At 45.1% G+C, this 18189-nt stretch overlaps 2 protein-coding genes across 6 annotated transcripts in view; both read right to left on the bottom strand.

The window, feature by feature from the left end:
* Nucleotides 1-13300, bottom strand: part of katnip (katanin interacting protein) — a 31380-nt gene extending 18080 nt beyond the window's left edge. Inside the window, exons 1-18 of one of the 4 annotated variants that reach the window (XM_008436288.2) lie at nt 13181-13300; nt 12690-12790; nt 11223-11311; nt 10551-10711; nt 9378-9493; nt 8493-8594; nt 8213-8347; nt 7865-8102; nt 7119-7241; nt 6793-6947; nt 4912-5018; nt 4766-4844; nt 4477-4689; nt 3571-3708; nt 1992-2667; nt 721-1500; nt 409-617; nt 251-329 (exon numbers count right to left, since the gene is read on the bottom strand). In XM_008436288.2, the coding sequence (XP_008434510.1) occupies nt 251-329; nt 409-617; nt 721-1500; nt 1992-2667; nt 3571-3708; nt 4477-4689; nt 4766-4844; nt 4912-5018; nt 6793-6947; nt 7119-7241; nt 7865-8102; nt 8213-8347; nt 8493-8594; nt 9378-9493; nt 10551-10711; nt 11223-11311; nt 12690-12701 (3412 nt within the window). In that variant the 5' untranslated portion in view covers nt 12702-12790; nt 13181-13300. Of the gene's footprint in view, nt 1-250; nt 330-408; nt 618-720; nt 1501-1991; nt 2668-3570; nt 3709-4476; nt 4690-4765; nt 4845-4911; nt 5019-6792; nt 6948-7118; nt 7242-7864; nt 8103-8212; nt 8348-8492; nt 8595-9377; nt 9494-10550; nt 10712-11222; nt 11312-12689; nt 12791-13180 lie in introns of those variants that run through there. The other 3 variants (XM_008436289.2, XM_008436290.2, XR_001777647.1) reach the window with 3 other exon arrangements.
* Nucleotides 13301-13594: 294 nt separating this feature from the next.
* dcun1d3 (defective in cullin neddylation 1 domain containing 3) overlaps nt 13595-18189 on the bottom strand; it is a 10694-nt gene continuing 6099 nt past the window's right edge. For both annotated transcript variants that reach the window (XM_008436283.2, XM_008436282.2), the window contains exon 5: nt 13595-16824. In XM_008436283.2, the coding sequence (XP_008434505.1) occupies nt 16275-16824 (550 nt within the window). In that variant the 3' untranslated portion in view covers nt 13595-16274. The remainder of the gene's footprint in view (nt 16825-18189) is intronic.

Here is an 18189-nt window from a genome sequence, read left to right as displayed (position 1 = left end):
GGAAGCAGAAACATCACAACAGGAAGCAGAAACATCACAACAGGAAGCAGAAACACATCCTGAGGGTTAGTTTCTACATCCAGGTCAAAGTTCAGCACTGGGCTTCACTTCCGTGGCGCTCAGGCATCACCTGTTCTAACAAAAGCTCTGAAACATTCATGCTAGAGTATAGAAACCCAAAAGTGCCATGAATCACCGGTTTGACCAAGCATTCTGGGACTCGTTTTTCAGAGGAAATGATGAGACTCACACTTCCCAGTGAAGATCCCCGGAACGTTCTGCATGTTTTCCTCTGGCTGGTTCATCGCAGCGCTGAGCTGAAGCTGCAGCTAATAAAACATTAAAACACATGAATGAAAGCAGAACGGAAGGGAAACGGGTCTGTTTGGTGATGAAGGCCGTACGCACTGCGAGGTCTTCCTCTCTGAAGCCGGCCTGGGTGAAAGGTCGCTCGTCCCCCTCTCCGTCGGCGGTGCGCGGCCGCTGCAGCTCTTCCTCACACGCCGACCCGTCGGGTCGCTCGTCTTCGCCCAGAAACGTCTCGTCGTAGCGAGACATGGCCTCCAAGATGGCGTCGTCCGTGGTGAAGAGGATGGTGTCCCCGAACTGGTCCAGGTCTGAAACGGCAGCAGAGAGGAGGGACCCGGACGGTCCCGACCCGGTTAGCATGTTAGCAGGCAGTCCTGATGGTCGGCGATCCTTCGCTGCGCTGTGTCGTACCTCCGGACAGCGTTCCCGACGCCTTGGCGATCTCGCCCCTGAAGATGCAGCGGCCGTCCAGCAGCATCTCCACCTCCCTGGCGCCGCGGAACGAGTGGATGCGCGACTTGTTGTAGTTCCAGACCCGGATCATGGCGATCTGGTGCGGAGCGGCGAAGTCCAGGAAGACGGAGTGGCGGCGGCCCGGCGTGAACGGCGCCAGCCACAGGTGCATGTCGTCCTGCGTGCGGTTCACGCCGTCCACCAGGTTGGCCGCCACGCGCGGGTCTTTCCCGTACGCCGGAAGCACGTTGATGTCCGGAGGGTCGGCGCTGATGGCGGCGGGGCGCAGTGGCTCGCCGCTGGCGCTGAACACCTCCAGGCCGTTGAGGCCCACGTAATGGCGGTCGCCCCAGGTGGACCGGATGTTGAGAACCAGCCGCCGGCCCTGAGGCAGAACCGGGATCTCAAAGTCGTCGTCTCGCTCCGCGGCTGGGTCGTCGTCCGGGCCGTCGCTCTGCGGCGCCGCGCTGACGGAGGACGGCGGGGTTCTAAGGGTCGTGGCGGGGGTCACGGGGAGCGAGGGGGGGCCGCGACCCCAGCGCTGGAGGAACTCGTCGAAGACGTCGCCTTCGAAGGCCATGTTGGAGATGCGGCCGCGCTGGCACTGGTTGAACTTGGTGAGCGAGTCCCAGGACTCCATCAGGGAGTCGTCCTGCTGGCTGTGGCAACGGGACCGGCCGGCGCCGGCGCCGGCGCCGCTGGCCCGCCGGGCGGCGCCGACCAGAGACACAGGCTCATCTGAGGAGCAGATAAAACATCACAGGCTGAGGTGGAGCGTCTGGAACCGTCCTCCCTGTTCACAACTTTAAAGGGGCAGAACTGAGCTTTCCTGCCACATGGCGGCCATTTTAAAGCTCCACCAGGTAACTGTTACCTTCAGTCGTTATAAAACGCTAAAAATATCAAATGTGACTTAAAAGACATTAAATTTCTGATTTAACTCCTTGAAACCACCCAGGCGTTTATCAGCTGAGTGGTTGCCATGGAGATGAATCAGAGCTGCGCTGCCGTTGGTTTCTGATGGGGAAAAACATTAAAACATGATGGAAAGATGAAAACAAGTTGATTTTACACGACACTGTCCCTTTAAAATGGTGAGAACCCGGTTTGGTAATAACCTGGTTTATTACCAAACCGGGTTATTACCAAACCCGGTTTGGTAATAAATGTCTCAGCATCTGGATCCACAGAAACAGAAAAGCCTTTAGTCTGTATGCAGGACTTCCTACCGGCTGCCAGGTGGCGCTGCTCCTCCGTCTGCCTGAAGGAGCTGCGGCGCCCGCTGACGGGCCGCTCCGCCTGCAGCTCCTCCAGCAGGTCGCAGCTCGGGTCCAGGGAGCGCTGCCCGCCGTTCATCGGCCCGTCCGCCCCTCTGCACACGCGGCCCGGGTTACAGGGCAGCTCCGGCAGCATGGAGGAGGAGGACGGCTTGGTTTCCGTGGAGAGCTGCGGCACCAGCCAGCGGGGCCGCTCCCTGCCGGCCTCACAGCCCTCCGGAGCGGCCCGGTTCGGCGGCTGCAGCCACTGGGGGGCGACCCGGCAGGCGGACGGCTGCGTGGTGACCGTCAGCTGCATGGGCGCCGCCTGATCCGCGGAGGCGGAGCGGTCCAGGGCGCTCCTCTGGGCAGACGGACGGCGAGCGGCGATGGGCGGGAGCGGAGCGTCTACTGTAGTAGTCCTGTCCGTCGGGTCGGGCAGAACCGCACGATGCCGCTGTGCGCTGCCGCCCTCCCCGGCCTGCAGGGGGCGCCCCGCAGGGCCGGCGCTGGACAACAGGAAGGCCTTCAGGTCGACGGTGGAGCCGTAGTCGAAGACCTGGTTCCCGCAGCCCTTCTCCAGCTCGCCGTCAAACACCAGCGAGCTGTTCAGGTACAGACGGATGTGGCGCGCGCCGACGTCCAGGTCCTGCAGGACAAACGGCGCTTACTGAGAGACAGCTAACAGCTCACGATTAATCTACTATTCATGATTAATCGATTGATGAAACGGTGGTCAACTGGTTTAGCAATCGATTAATCGTGGTTCTTAATAGTAGGAAAAGTGTTGTTGCATCTCGTGCAATAAAATGTTTGTTTTCTTATTTAAAAGGTACTGCATTATTTGCTTAATATCGTATAAATAAAATTAACAAAAAATCTGCTGTTTTCTTATCTGATTGATAATTGATTCTGACAATCGATTAATCGGCTGAGCGAAGCTGCAGCTGCAGCCAGACGAAGATCAAAGTTAAGTTAAAATTTGACACTTTTGGGGCAAGAAGTTTGAACACCTCTGATCTAAAGTATCGACAGGTAGGTTGTGGTTAAATAGAAAATGCACGCCACACTTTTCAGATTTGTTAATGAGTAATTTGATGGCTCTCTGCTCCACTCCATGTTGGTGTTTATCCAGATAAAATCCTTTACGGTTTGTGGCGGCAGGAAGATCTGAGCACTTCCCAGCTAACTGTTGCTAGCTGCAGGTTCGCAGCGGCAGCAGGCGGAGCGACCCCAGAGCCGCTGAACCCAATCTGCACTCCAGAAACTCCCTGCAGCCTGAACAGTCTTACCTCTCATGGTGGTTCTGGGCGCATCTGAGAGGCTCCAGGAACGTAATTTTAACGGTTCTAAGAACAGCAGCGGCTCTGAGGAGCAGAACCAACGCTAGGCTAATCCTCTGAGGTAATCCCGCTCTGCCCCACATCCAGACCGACTGGCAGCTCCACCAGCCACTGCTGGGGCTGGACTGACGCGGCGCAGCTAAACCGGGTTCAGCGGGGAAATCTGTGAACCGGGTCGGGGTTCTGATGGAGTACTTATGTTTTCGTACGGTTAGGCTTCTGTTGTAGTTCCAGATCTTAATGGAGGAGATGCCGAAGTCCAGAGCGCGCTCCGTGTTCCTGAGGATGAAGTAGAGCTGGATGGGCGGGTGGAAGGGACACGTCCACATGTGGCGCCCCCTGGTGGTCTGACCAACCAGCAACAGGAGAAAAAAACATGAAAAAGAAAAAATCTGCTGATTTTCACACAACAAGCCGTTCAAATATAACTATTGTTAACATTGTTACAACCGACAGCACCGCTAAATACAACAATATTTTAATAATTAAAATTTTTTTTAATTTAATAATGATAATACATAATAAAACTTMTTTTATCATTCATGTATTTATTATTATTATTATTAAATGTAATCAAAAATAATTTTCACATTTCATATAATTTAAAAATAATCATATTTATTATGTGCAAGTGAATCTAAATTATTTTTATATCTAATAATAATGAAGTACTTAATATCATTGTTACATTTATTATAATAAAGTTTAATCTAAATAACTATTATTCTTAATGATAATAAATCTTTATTTTGTTATATTCATCATGTTAAAGTTTAATGTAAATAATTGTTACATTTAATAATCATTATATTTTAATATTACTACAACTACTATTAAGATTAATTAGAATAAATGTAATCTAAATATTGGTTATATTTAAGAAGAGCTATTATTATTATTATTATTATATAATATAGTTATGTATAATAAAATGAAAGTGAAGCTGCTCTTTTCTCTGGTTGGGTTTTTACATAATAATAAAACTGATTCATTAAAGAAATGAATGTTTGTCTCTGTGTTTCAGTGTAAACATCGACCATCTCAGCGTTTCCTGGCTGTAAAAGTGAAGGTTTGACTCACAGCTCTATAGATCTTAGCAACCAGAACGGACCCACCTTGACCTTCCCGTTGACCAGCGCCGCCAGGTTCCCCGGGTGGTCGGCGTTCCTGATGTCGATGTCGTGCGGCGACACGAACAGCTTCCTGTTTCTGCGGCAGAAGAACTGCATCTCCGTCAGGCCGACCTGCAGCGCGTTGCCCCAGTTGGACAGGATCTCCATGGTAACGTACAGCGCGGGGGGGACGTCTGCCGGCGGCGGCGGCTCTCTCTGCAACGCCGACAGAGCCGGTCACATCAGGCAGAGCGGATCGGTTCCGGTCCGGCAGCGCGTGCCGCTGACTCACCGGCTGCTTGGAGAGGTCTGGGTTCTGGCCGGGTTCTGCTTCCAGCTGCTCCAGGGCCTTTAGGAGCCTCTGCCGCTGCCTGCACAGAATCACAGAGGTGAGGCTGGGCTCGGCGCCCCGCAGGAAGCCGGCGGCGTGAGACGGACCTGGGGGCCAGCAGGGTGATCCTCTGCATCGCCACGGAGACGCCGTTCTCATCCTTCCCATGACCACCAGGGGGCTTCACGCCGTTGACCTCCTGGTGACCCTGAACCTGAAGGAGAGGAGAGTCAGCAGAACCCCACTTCCTATGCAACATGGTGATAAATCACTGGATGGGGGGACGATTAATTATCGATTAACAGTTTATTAGCTTAAAATTAGCTCCATCTGCTAGCAGGGCGGCTAACTCGTCTTCAGTGGGAGGAAGCTGCTCCACCCCAGCGCTGGGAACTAACCAGATTAATTAATCAATTTTTTGTAAATCATTTTTCCATAACTCTTGACCTTGGTGTTTGTATTTTTTGGTTGAATATCTTATACTGTTAGGCGACAGTAGTTGTTTGGTGGGTAGGTTTTATTTTATTTTTTCCTTTTCCTTGTAGGAATTGTGTATTTTATATATTTTTGTATATAATGAGAAAACACTAAATTTAGCTCCAAACTATAAACTACGTAAAAACGTCTGCTTAGACGTTCTTTACATGTTGCAGTTTGGCCGCCATCCAGCAGAGGGCGCCACTGGTCGTCCTGAGCGGAGTCGGCGACAGAAACAAAGATGGCGGACGGCATTTCAGGACGGGAAAGAGAAAAGCTCCAAACAGTCCGGTGTGGGATAAAGAATAACTTTCTGCTGTTCTGTTTGTAAATACAAACTCCTCCAGTTGTGACTTTCTTACACTTATATGTTGTTCAGTATATTTTGCATGATAAGTGACTAATGCATAGATTACATGATGATTATCATTAATTGAATTGAACATGATTGTATATAATTACAAAGATGAAGTGAAATATATTTAAGTGCAAGACATGATTTATTTGAACAGAGGAAGTCTTTTATTTTGAAGAATGCTTCAGTATCTGGTTCCGTTTTGTCGCCATCTTGCTTTGTTGATATTTGGTTGCTTTGGTTACGAACAGCTTTCGCCGTTTTTCTCCTCAAAAAACAAAACAAAAACTGAACAGAAAGGTTCAGTAAAAGACATTCGAGCCTCCGTCTTGTTTAAAGAAGCTTTCACTCCGTAACTCCTCCAGTTTCACCTTTTAATGGCGCTTCGTTCATGTCGGAGCTCCGTTTACGTCTCGATCACATGCGACGCGAAGGCGCCAGAGAAAATGAAACATGATGCAAAGTTGATTTTTAGGGTTTTATTGAGTTGATGCTTTTCATGGAGAAAAGTTTAAACTTTCCTTCAAGAGCAACAACAGCCTGTGTTCATAGGGAAGTACGTTGTTCATATATTATTTTATTTTTCTCTTCAGCTACTTTAGAGGTTCGTGTTTTGTTATATATTTTTAAATATGTCTAAATATTTCCTGTTTATTCAAGCAGTATTTAATGCAGCCGACTCAAAATAATGTTAACATTTCTTTTTGTTTATTTTTGTTAAATTCAACATATGATGAAAAAAATTAGCAATTTGTTATGGAAATAATAATAATGATAAGATCTGTCAACTTTATATTAATTTATTAATCAACAACTTGCATCCATAGTTTCTATTTGATGGTGGAGGGTTGACGCCCTGCTGTGTGTGTGTGTGTGTGTGTGTGTCTGTCAGTGTGTGTGTCTGTCTGTCAGTCAGTGTGTGTCTGTCTGTCAGTGTGTGTGTGTGTGTGTGTCTGTCAGTGTGTGTGTGTCTGTCAGTGTGTGTCTGTCAGTGTATGTGTCTGTCTGTCAGTCAGTGTGTGTGTGTCTGTCAGTCAGTGTGTGTGTGTCTGTCAGTGTGTGTCTGTCAGTGTGTGTGTGTGTCTGTCAGTGTGTCTGTCTGTCAGTGTGTGTCTGTCAGTGTGTGTATGTCTGTCAGTGTGTGTGTGTCTCAGACCGTGCTGCGGCTGCAGGCGCCGGCTCTCTGCCCAGGGCTGCAGTTCTCCCTCTGCATGGCGTCCCGGACGCTGCAGAAAACCTGGGCCGGGTCTCGCTCCTCAGCTGAAGCCTTCCTGGCTGCTGACAGCGGCCGCTCTGTGCGGCTCCTCGGCCCTGAAACACACAAACCAGCCATTAATGCAACGTCATCCAAACTTTACCTCCACATTTTATAATGGAGTAGAACAGCAGCAGCTTCACACGAAAAGTTCCCAAAGTGTTAATAACACATATAAAACCATAATAAACAACAGTCTAAATGTAAGGTCATGTTAAAACTCTCACTCTGTCCGTCCCAGCCTGGAGGCCTGTCCAACGTTTTGCTCTTCACCAACAGAGGCCTGCTGGGAACAAACGAGTCGCTGCTTTCTCTCCTCCTCGCAGACAGAGAACGCTCAACCTTACGCCCTAAGAAAGATCAACATATTTCAGAATAAAAGCAGAAGCTTCATTTATTTCCACCTTCAAAAAACTGATTCAACAGCCGAAAAGTGTTATTATGGTCATAATGTTCAGAGTTTAAATGATTTATCTGCTCAGTTTTTCCCACGGAGCAAAAAGTTCCAATAATCTGCGAAGCATCAGAGTGTGTGTGTGTCTGTGTGTGTGTGTGTGTGTGTGTGTGTGTGTCTGTGTGTGTGTGTGTGTGTGTGTGTGTGTGTGTGTGTGTGTGTGTGTGTGTGTGTGTGTGTCTGTGTGTGTGTGTGTGTGTGTGTCTGGCGGCGCCTTTTATCTTCTGTTATTACAACTTTACCATCGCATTGCTGACCTTTTTCTCTCATTTCAACTTTTCTCATATATTACTTTATTCTTTTTGTTTTATATTTTTTCTGTATTTTGACTTTTGCTTCACATTATTTTGACTTTTTTCCCTGTAATATTAATTTATTCTAGTTCTCCGTCATACCGGTGAGTCGGTCGGTTCTTGTTTTTAAAAATCCCTCCAGGTTTCTATTGAACCGATGGATCATCCCTAAAGCCTCATTAGAGCCCAAACTGGACCCAGTCGGGTTCCTCTCAGCTGCAGCTACCTTTATGCGAGGGTCCAAAGTCCAGCACAATGAGGTCGGCGGGGTCGAAGGCGCCGCTGGGCTCGCTCTTCCGTGAGCTGCTGGAGGATTTGGAGAGCGGCAGGCCGAGCTCATCCAGGCTCTCGGTGCTCTCCTCCCTCTCCATCTGCTCCTCGATCCACTCCTCGTCCGACTCCTCCCCCGCCGAGCCGCGGCTGCTCCGCCGCATGCTGACCTCCAGGCTCCGACGCAAAACCTGCTTCACCGCCGCAGACGTTGGGCTGAACATCAGAGCGCTCAAGCGTGCAAGCAAGCAGCGCTGCAGCTGAACTGTCTGAAAACACAAACCAAATTCAGACGGTTCCTCACCTTCACCTCCTCCAGGCTGAGGAGAACCTTCTCGCCGTGCTCCGGGTCGGCCGGGCCGCCCTGGACCTCCGGCCTGCAGCTGAAGGAGCGCTGAAGCTTGGAGGAATCTCTACATGGCGAGCGCTGGCTGCAGCTCTGCACGCAACACCAGGGATGGAGGAAAGACGGGAAAATGGAGGAGATGGAGATGCTAATGAGGACAGACAGTTGCATCCGAGGCGCAGCCCTCCTCTAAATAAAACCACCCACACGACGCCGTCACTGGGAATCTCCCCTCTACCTCCATGTCCACGCTTTCATACGGCTCGAAATCCTCAGAGTAGCGAAAATCAGGGGAGAGTTTGACTCTGAGGCCGTCCTCTGTCCGGATCTCAACAGATTCCTGCATGAAGAGGAGATGAGCGTCTGAACAGCCGGAGAGAAACCAGAGACGCTGAAACTTCTGTCAGTTCTTCACTGAGTGAAGGAAAAGTTTTAATAAAATATTCACCAGAAACAAACCTGCAGATTTTGTTCAAGTTTCATAAATTCATTATTGAAAGAAACTGATTTGGAAAAAAGTTTCTTCTGCCTGATTTTTGTTATTTTGTAATATTTTTCACTTTTTGTCTTTGAAACACTAAAATTTCCTCATAATTTTATATTTTATAATTATTTTACACTAAAAGCCTGATGGTTTGATTAGTCACTCGTTTGAGTCGTTAATACTTTTTTTTTTTTTGGCTCCTCTACTCACCTGGATTTGAGTTTTGGATTTTGCACCAGGGTTACAATAGTTTGAACTTTTTCATACTTTGGTTCATTTTCAGGCGCAGAATTTTAAAAATCCAAAGTCTTGTACTGTGATTACCTGCATTAAGTAACGGACTCAACAGAAGACGCCATTTTCTAAAAAACATATTAACCGTTGAACAACCAGCTGACTGGAGTTTTACTACGGCCGTAATCTGCCAACAAACGACGTTATTTCACATCAGTTTGAAAGGCTAATCAATAGATTCTTAAACTAAAACCAACATTCAGTATGTTTTAGTTTTATAAACATACATTTTGGTTCCAGTGAGTCATAGGTTCTCCTCATTATTAGTTCAGTTAAAATGCTTTCTCTCTCTCAGGTTTGGTTATGCGGTTAGTCTTAGTGACCTGCAGTGACCTCGGGTCGTACCTGCACCCATTCCTTCCTGCGGACCCGCTCCGGCGCCGTCTGACTCCTCTTCCGGCTCGTCTCAGATCCCAGAATCCCGCTGCGCTCGGCTAGCTGGTGGGCGCTCCTGCAGACGTCTGCAGATGAGTCAGATCATGGCAGAGAGGAAGGAGTGTGTGTGACTTCATCCACAGAGAACAGGAAACACTAACGCAGACGGCCGTCAGCGCAGAGACGGCGGAGCAGAAGGAAACGAAAAGCTGTCACTATCGGTGATTCACCGTCCGGCGCTCGGACCGGGCAGCCGTCAGATCCTGGACCGTATGCTGCAGGACGGCAGCAACATGACGTTCAGACGCCTCGTCCTCACCGTCTGCAGCTGACTAGTTATTGATTCATCAATTATTCTGGTGATTCATCAGGTAAAAATTGTCACAATCTGCAGATTTTTCATTTAATCTTTGTATACATTGGAAACTAAGGCAACACTTTATTTGAAGGGGTGAGAATAAGACTGACATGACATGACATCCGTCATGAACATAAAGTCTTTATGAATGTCTGACTGTTGCCATGAAGTGTCGTTCAGTAAATAATGACACTTTTAATGCAAAGTTGCATTAAAAGTGTCATTAAAAATGCCAACTTTGTAAATTATGATAATTTAATGCAAAGTTGGCATTTATAATGACACTTAAACCGAATGACACTTCATGACAACTGTCATAAACATTCATAAAGATTTATTTATGTTCATGACAGGAGTTATGTCAGTTTTATGCTCACCCCTTCAATTAGAGCGTTACTGAAACCAATATATTGATAATTATATAATAATGCTAGTTAGCCTTCTCAAAGACCAATAAACTTTAACTTTGTTAAAAAATAAAAACTCCACTGGACCTGGAAGACATTTTAAATATGCAAAATAAAACTGACCCAGTTCTGCTGGTTCTGTCAGAAAGATTTGGACCAGAACTCCAGAAAACTAGAGAGAAGCTTCTGGAAGGAAACCCAAAACGTTTGACCCCAGGAGCTGAGAGCAAACGTCACAAACTAAAGCAAACCTTAGAAAATCTCTCCTTTCTGTGTCATTTAGCAGACAGGAATGATTCGGGTGATGAAAAGGACACCAGTCTGTTTATACATAGAAAACGTAAATGACCTTTGACCCTCCTGTTAAAGCAGCGGTACCTGCGGCCCGCTGGTCCGGCAGAGAGCAGGCGGTTCTGGAAGCCTGGCTGTTCCTCCGACTCGCCTCGGCGTTCGCTCCATTAAAGTAAATGGAAAAGCCTTCCTCCAGCCGCTCCAGCTCCACCTCCCGCCGACCTTTGACCCTGAGGCGCCTCAGAGCTCTGGTCAGGAAAACAACTTCAACTTTAGGTAATTTCAGTGACAGATATATAAAATAAGCAAAGTTTTGAATTCAAACCCCAACAGCAAAGAAGTTTACAGTTTTAAATCTGTTCCCCAGGTTGATTATTCTAACAGCAAAAATTCCAGTTTTGGACTTTTGTATGTAAAAACAAACAGAAAACGGCGATAAAGGAGTTAAAATTTATATGGAATTAAAAGCTACATAATTAACTAAATTAAATTCTGGCTCTGAAAACAATCCAACATGATTCTGCAGCAGAACCTGCAGAATCATTAATTTAAATCTAATTAATTTAGATTTAATTTATAAATCTAAATTAGATTTATAAATAATTTCTTGTTATACATGTTAAAAAATACTTTTGATTTATATTTTATAAAGAAAATTCATTATATATATTTATGCACATTTTTTCTGGAGGAATTATTTTGCTAGCTGCTGTATTTTCATACGTTCACATTCATGCATCCATCCAAGTCAAACTTCACCTGTTTTTCTGCTGGAGGCCGATTAAATATTCATCCAGAGTTTCATCCGCAGCAGAGGCCGACTCCTCCTCTCGGCTCGCTTTCCTCCCCTTTAAACACAACCAAAGAAACTATTCACCCTTATTCACTCATTCATATTCACCATACAGGTTAGATCAGTTATCTGCAGACTCCTGCTGGATGACTGGATGATGACTACATAGAGAATCTCACAGGAAGAGCAGAAAGAATGTGTTACAGCGCTAAAAGTTTTATGGCTTTAATTTGGTTATTTTAATGCACTAAATATTTATAAACATTCATGGATGCAGACGAGTCAGCAACATCAACACAGAAGCATTAAGAAAGGAAAGAAAGTCCTAATAAAGCAGAAGCAGGAAGTGCTGAATCACACCAAAACACAAACATGAGTGGAGGTTAAAGCTGCTTCCTGTGGTGAACCCAGAATAAAACTCTAAACCGTCACAAAGACGTTTTTATCACATTACAACCAAACCTGGAGGGGTTTTGTTCAGATTTAATGCATTTAAAGCACAGCCTGAAGATGAAGGAAAATGATACTCAGTTTGTAATTTTTCAGACAAATTAAAACCAGAAAGTGTGGCAGGTCATTATTTTCCGTCAGGGCCGGCCCAAGCCTTTTTGGGCCCCAAAACCCAGCATGTTAGCATCAGATGCTTTATCATTTCTAAGCTCCTCTGTGTGTGCAACATACCTGCTATCATTAGCATCGTCTGTATTTAGCTTACATCATCTCAGGGCTATTGTAGATTTAAATTTTAACCTTACAGGAGTAGCAAAATAAAAACACAATTATCTGAATTTTGAAATGCAGAGTGGTATTTAAGTGTTATTTTCAATATTTGAAAGTAACATCAGCTGATAAACTCTAAGTTTACAGAAAACACATTTAGAATCTTATGTTTCCCCAGCAGGCAGCTGCATCAACAGGGAGAAATTCACCATTATTTCTGGAACAAGAACAATGTGGAAATGGTTCTTCCATGTATAATCGCACTTAGTTTGTATGATTCAATGTTATTTTAAACATTTATACGTTTATTTTCTCATGCTACACTGGTGCTCTCGGGGGGCCCCCTGGTGGTGTGGAGGCCCTAAGCAGCCGCTTAACCTGCATATGAATTGGGCCGGCCCTGCTGCAACATGTTAAAGGTGTATTATTAAATTTTTACTACATATTTGACATCATAACAGTCACCTGAAAGCCACGCTGTGTGATTCTTACAACCATAATACATGACAATGGAAATAAATCAAAGGTCTTACTCAGTTTCTATTGGGCTAATAGTTAGAGCATCTGAAGCGTCAGGAGCAGAGCAGAGAGCAGAAGGAAGAAATCAGGGGTTAGTGATAGAGAACAGATAACCAGGCATGCATCAGTGCATTGATCCCCTGTTGGATCACAGAGAATGAGGAGTGATAATCTAAAACCCGGCCAGCAGTCACCTGGTTATCCATGGTGTCCTGCAGCTGCCGGAGGATCCCGCATCCTGCCAGCCGGAGATCATGGAGGTTTCTGTGATAACCGGAGCTCAGTCTGGTTCTCCCTGCAGGAGGACACAGGATAAACCTGTATTCAACCTGAACGTAACGGTTTAATGCGGGAGGCGTCGATGCTGCTCCGCTAGCATCAACACATCTGGTCAGCCCGACCCTGACCGAGCATTTCCCCACAGCTGGCGGCTCATGACGCGTTTTCACCATGAATAAAACCCCGTTTATTTACAAATACAGCTAAGCTTTTTTCTTTTTGTTCACCGGGTTTCGTTTATTACACGTTAAATCTGACAGGCGAGGTTAAAAGCTGTTAGCAAGCAGCTAGCGCTGCAGCTAATAACAACCTGAACGGCTGAGGAGTTTAACACCCAACAAAATGTTCATGAAAACACCCAAATAAACTTTAACGTTCCCGCTCTGATAAACATAGAAGTACTTACAGGATACAGAAAGCCTGACTTTATCCGTCAAAGAAATACCGAGCTTTTTATTTTTATTTTTTTTTCACGTCTCGTGTGTTGGTCGGTTACCAGGAGAGATTTCAGCCAATCAGAGGAGCCGCATCAGCGTTGGACACGCCCACCGACCCTCCCGGCGCCAACCGGGTTCATATCTATGGATGGATGGATGGATGGATGGGTGGGTGGATGGATGGATGCTGCACACCTCTACACCTCTCAACCATCCAACCGCGTTTCATCCATCCATCCATCCATCCATCCATCCATCCATCCATCCGTCCATCCATCAGTCCATCCACCCATCCGTCCGTCCATCCACCCACCCATCCGTCCATCCATCCATCCGTCCATCCACCCATCCGTCCGTCCATCCAGTATAAACTCGCTCAGGCCTTTAAGGTCAAAAATTCAACACTGTTTTTATTTATTATAAATCAGTACATTTCTTATAAAAAAAAAAGTGGGCTTGAAATAAAACCATATTAGATGTAAACCAAACAGATCAGGAAGTGGCCACCATCTTGATGACGTCACATCCTCTCCACCACCCAGCAGGTCTAACTCAGCTCAGTCTGAACAGCAATCATGTGGTTAGCATCGATCTGTGCAAAGCATTCAAGTACAGCAAATCAGCCGGCCGCTGGTCTGAGCAGCCAGCAGCTTTAGTATTCGCATTATTCATCTTTTATTTTGAAACTCCTGCCCGAGTTTCTGCATAAATTACCCACAAATCCTAGCTTTTCAGTTCCTGCAGAAGAAAGCCGACGTCTCTCTGCTGTCTTTGAGATGGTGGACATCAACGTCAGGAGGAAAAAATAAAAACAGGATGAGGCTGGTACCATGGAAACGACCTCGATTTGAAACCAATAAAAATTAAATCCTCCCGTCTTCAAATTAAACATTTGAGCAGCAAACATTGTCATTTCACTGCAAAAACAAAATATTACCAAAGGATTTTTGGTCTAGTTTCTGGTGCAAATCTATTATCACACCTGAAAGGAGAAAACTAATTAACAAGCAACTTTTCAGCTATTTATAGGAACTAGTTTTATGTCAATAATTCCTTAATATTAATGAAAAGGTTCTGGTTCCACTGGTGAGTTTTTTCACCTGAAACACGAGAAAATGTCTCGATAAAAGTGAAATAATCTGCCAGAATCGATGGAAAGATCTTATTTCTGCAGTGAAACCTGAAAATGTGTCTATTTTTAACCAACAGGCTCAGTTTCTGATTAAATATAACAAACGTTGCACTGCAAAAACAAAACCTTACCAAAGGATTTTGGTTTAGTTTCTAGTGCAAACATCTTGTGGCTTTTGAATCAAGACAAAACGAACTTATTAGAAACTTTTCAGCAAAACGTGAAGGTTTGTTTAAAGATAATTCCTTAATATTGATGAAAACGACTGGCAGGTCATTTCACTTAAAACTTATAATCTAAATAATCTTCAACATTTCATCAACATCAAGGCATTACTAACGTAAAACCAGCTCTGACTTATTGCTGAAAAGTTACTTTGGTTATTTTTACAGCGTACTAAGAAATTTGCACCAGAAACTAGACAAAAATAACTTGGTAAGATTTAGTGGTTTTTTTTACAGTGTTTAAAGATGTTAATAAATGTTTCCAGAGGTCATAAAAGGTCAACCAGCTGCTCCACATTAAGGAAATCAAACAAAATGGAAATACTGTGTCAATCAACTCTGCAGCAAAACTGTTATAATTTAAAAGTTTCCCAATGTGTCCACAAACAAAACCAAAAATATTGGTATAATATATAAAATAAAAAAATCTGTTTGATTTTGTAAATGTTGTTGGGGCCGATTGACCTTTGATGACCTCTGGAAACATTAATGTCTTTAAATCACAGCGGCACAAACGTTTGAAGCCAATTTAGTGATATTTGAAGGAAGCGGGGAGAGAAAAACGAATCTAAGTGATGCTTCTGCGTCGAACCGGACCCAGAACCGGACCCAGAACCGATCAACCCTTCGGACTCTGGAGCTGGACGTGTGAGCAGATCTCAGCCCAAACCTTCACCGAGCCAACAAACGGTTTCATGGAGGATAAAACAATAACTTAACAGAAGAAGTGCTTAAAGAACCTCGGAGCCCTTTGAAGAGGAGAAAACTGGAGCTCACTGCAAAAACAACATCACCAGTTAAAGTCGGTTTCTACTGCAAATACACTGGCAAAAATAACAAGCAAGACAGAGGAGCTTGTTTTAAGTAAATAATTCATCAACATCGATAACAATGTGCTGGATTATTCCACTTATAACATGGGAGAAAGTGAAATAATGTTCCCATGTATAGGAATCAATAAGTGATTACAAACAAGCTCTTATATCTTCAAAAGTTATTTTTGTCCCATTTCAGCTGCACCAAGATATTTGACTAGAAACCAACCGATTAATCTGATTAATCATGATTAATTGGATTAATCATAATTAATCATTTCTGCAACATTTCAAACAAAACTGATTTAAGCTTCAGAAAGACACGAGTTTGTTTTTAATAAAAAATTATAGATTATTTCAAAATGTCTTAATTATCCGTCAGTGAAACTTTTTCATTAACGACGACATAAAACAAGCTCAGAGTTCGTCTTACTTTAGTTCAGCTGAAGTATTTGCTGCTTTTTGTCTGGTAAAAACTACAAAAATACTCAGTAACAAATAAGAACTTCAATTAATCGGGTTAATCGTGATCAATTATTCGTAATAATTGATCACGATTAATCGTTTCACCAGGATATGAGCTTGTTTTCAGTAAGTAATTCATTAATACTGATGGTAAAATGTAGAAGATTATTTCTTTTATTTCACTCGTAAAATGTGGAAAATGTGAAATTATCTGCCAACGGAACATTTTCATTAATACTGATGAATTATCTTGAGCTACATAGTTGGGCATATGTTAGTTTTCTCATGTTTCAGGCGTATTAAGACATTTGCAGTAGAAACTCGACCAAAATCAACGGGTGAGATTTTACATTTTTGCAGTGCAGGAACCGAACAGGAGCTGAAATGGTAAAACTAATAATTCCCAGAAGTCTGCTTCACTTGTAGATCATATTCTTCCCTCTGATAGAAATATGTGTGGTCTGAGGTCAGCGGCCCCCCCACGGCTTCCCTCTGCGTCTGAGGCGGGGCAGTCCGTCTCCTCGTCCTTCGTCAGCGCCGCCTCCTCCTCCTCCTCCTCTCGTTTCCGGCGCTCCAGCTCCCACTCCACGAAGGTGTCGAAGAGGCTGGGCCAGGCCTCGTCCTCGCTGTAGTTGCTCAGGTCCGGCCCGATGGCCTGCGTGAAGTTCAGGAACATGTTCCACGTGTCTCTGGAGATGCCGCGCACGCCCGACGGGTTCTCGGCCAGGAAGTCGAGCCAGCGCTCCAGGACGGGCGGCGTGTCCTGCGTGAAGACGAGGCGCCACAGGGCGATGGCGATGTCGCGCTGCAGCGAGCGCTGGCCCTCGTCGGCGTCCAGGCCGAACTGGAAGGTGAAGCGGTACAGGTCCTTGAAGCTCTCCTCGCCCTGCGCCTCCAGCAGCAGGAAGGGGAAGCGGGAGCAGATGCCCTCGATGCTGTCGGCCCGGATGGCCCTGCATCCCTCCACAAACTCCTTCCTGATGGGAGAAACCAGAGCAGAGGATGAGAGCAGAACCAACCAGCTGCAGCCATCAGCTGCAAACCGACCACAAAATATTACAGCCAGAAACGACTAAACTTTACAAGGTCAATCAGTTTATAGAAGTTATAATGTTAAGTTGTGCAACAATAAAGCTGTAAAACTATGAGAATGAAGGTGTGGAATTACGTGAATAAAATATTACAAAGTCACTAAATTACAAGAAGTCATAAAATAATGTGAATTATATTTATTTTTTATTAAAATATCTTCATATAAAGCTGTAAAATTGAGTCATAATATTCAAATGCACCTTACTGATACCAAAGGAATATTAACAACGTTGTAATATTACAAATAAGATAAAGTTATGAGTCAATATGTGGTATAAAGTTGTAAAATTGGGAGCATGAAGTCATGAAATGACCTGCAGCCCATCTGAGGGAAACCAGCTCGAAAACCTCCAAATGGAAAAACTTCACTGGTTGGTTTTAAGTTTCACAGCAGCAAAAATGTTAAATTTTACCGTTTCTAAGATCGAAAACCTTTTCCAGAAAACCTGACTGAGTTTTATCCAAACGGAAACAGAACAGCTGCTGGCTTTTCCCCCCAGCAGCCTGGAAAACTCGAAATGAAACTTCATCGATGGGAAACTGCAGTTTTCCGACATCAACAGCTTTTAATGCAGAAACATGAAGTGCTTCAGTTAGCAGAGCTCAACAACGCAAATCCTCTGAATGAGAAACCAGAGACGCAGCAGCTCCAGTCACCTCGCTGCAGCAACCGGTGGGGGAGGGGCGCAGAGCCGCTGTTCTGATGCGAGAATCAACAGCAGCATCAAATTAATCTGGACTCGGCTGAAAAACGGCCTCAAAAAGCAACAACTTGATCACCAGGCCGGAAAAACACATTAATTTTATTGTTTTTAAAGTTAAAACGCTCCAGTAAACCTGAAGCAATAAAACAACTAAAATAAGATCAACTGTTTACATTTGCTAGATTGTAAACGAGTTTTAGACGGTAAATTTATTCTGCTTGATGAGCAGCAGAGAAAAATAACAGATTTTTAAATAATGAGGAGCAAATTTAGCGCATCGGTGCAGCAAACTTCACCGAAACCAAGTTTAAACGGGTCTAAACGGTTCTGGGTCTGAACTGTTCCGGGTCTGAACGGGTCCGGGTCTGAAACTGTTCCGGGTCTGAACGGGTCCGGGTCTGAACGGGTCCGGGTCTGAAACGGTTCCGGGTCTGAAACCGTTCCGGGTCTGAAACTGTTCCGGGTCTGAACTGTTCCGGGTCTGAACGGGTCCGGGTCTGAAACTGTTCCGGGTCTGAAACTGTTCCGGGTCTGAACGGGTCCGGG

The sequence above is a fragment of the Poecilia reticulata genome, linkage group LG19, assembly GCF_000633615.1.
Source record: "Poecilia reticulata strain Guanapo linkage group LG19, Guppy_female_1.0+MT, whole genome shotgun sequence".
Lineage (NCBI taxonomy): Eukaryota > Metazoa > Chordata > Actinopteri > Cyprinodontiformes > Poeciliidae > Poecilia > Poecilia reticulata.
The sequence above is the reverse complement of the archived record's forward strand: the minus strand, read 5'-3'. Positions and strand labels throughout refer to the sequence as shown.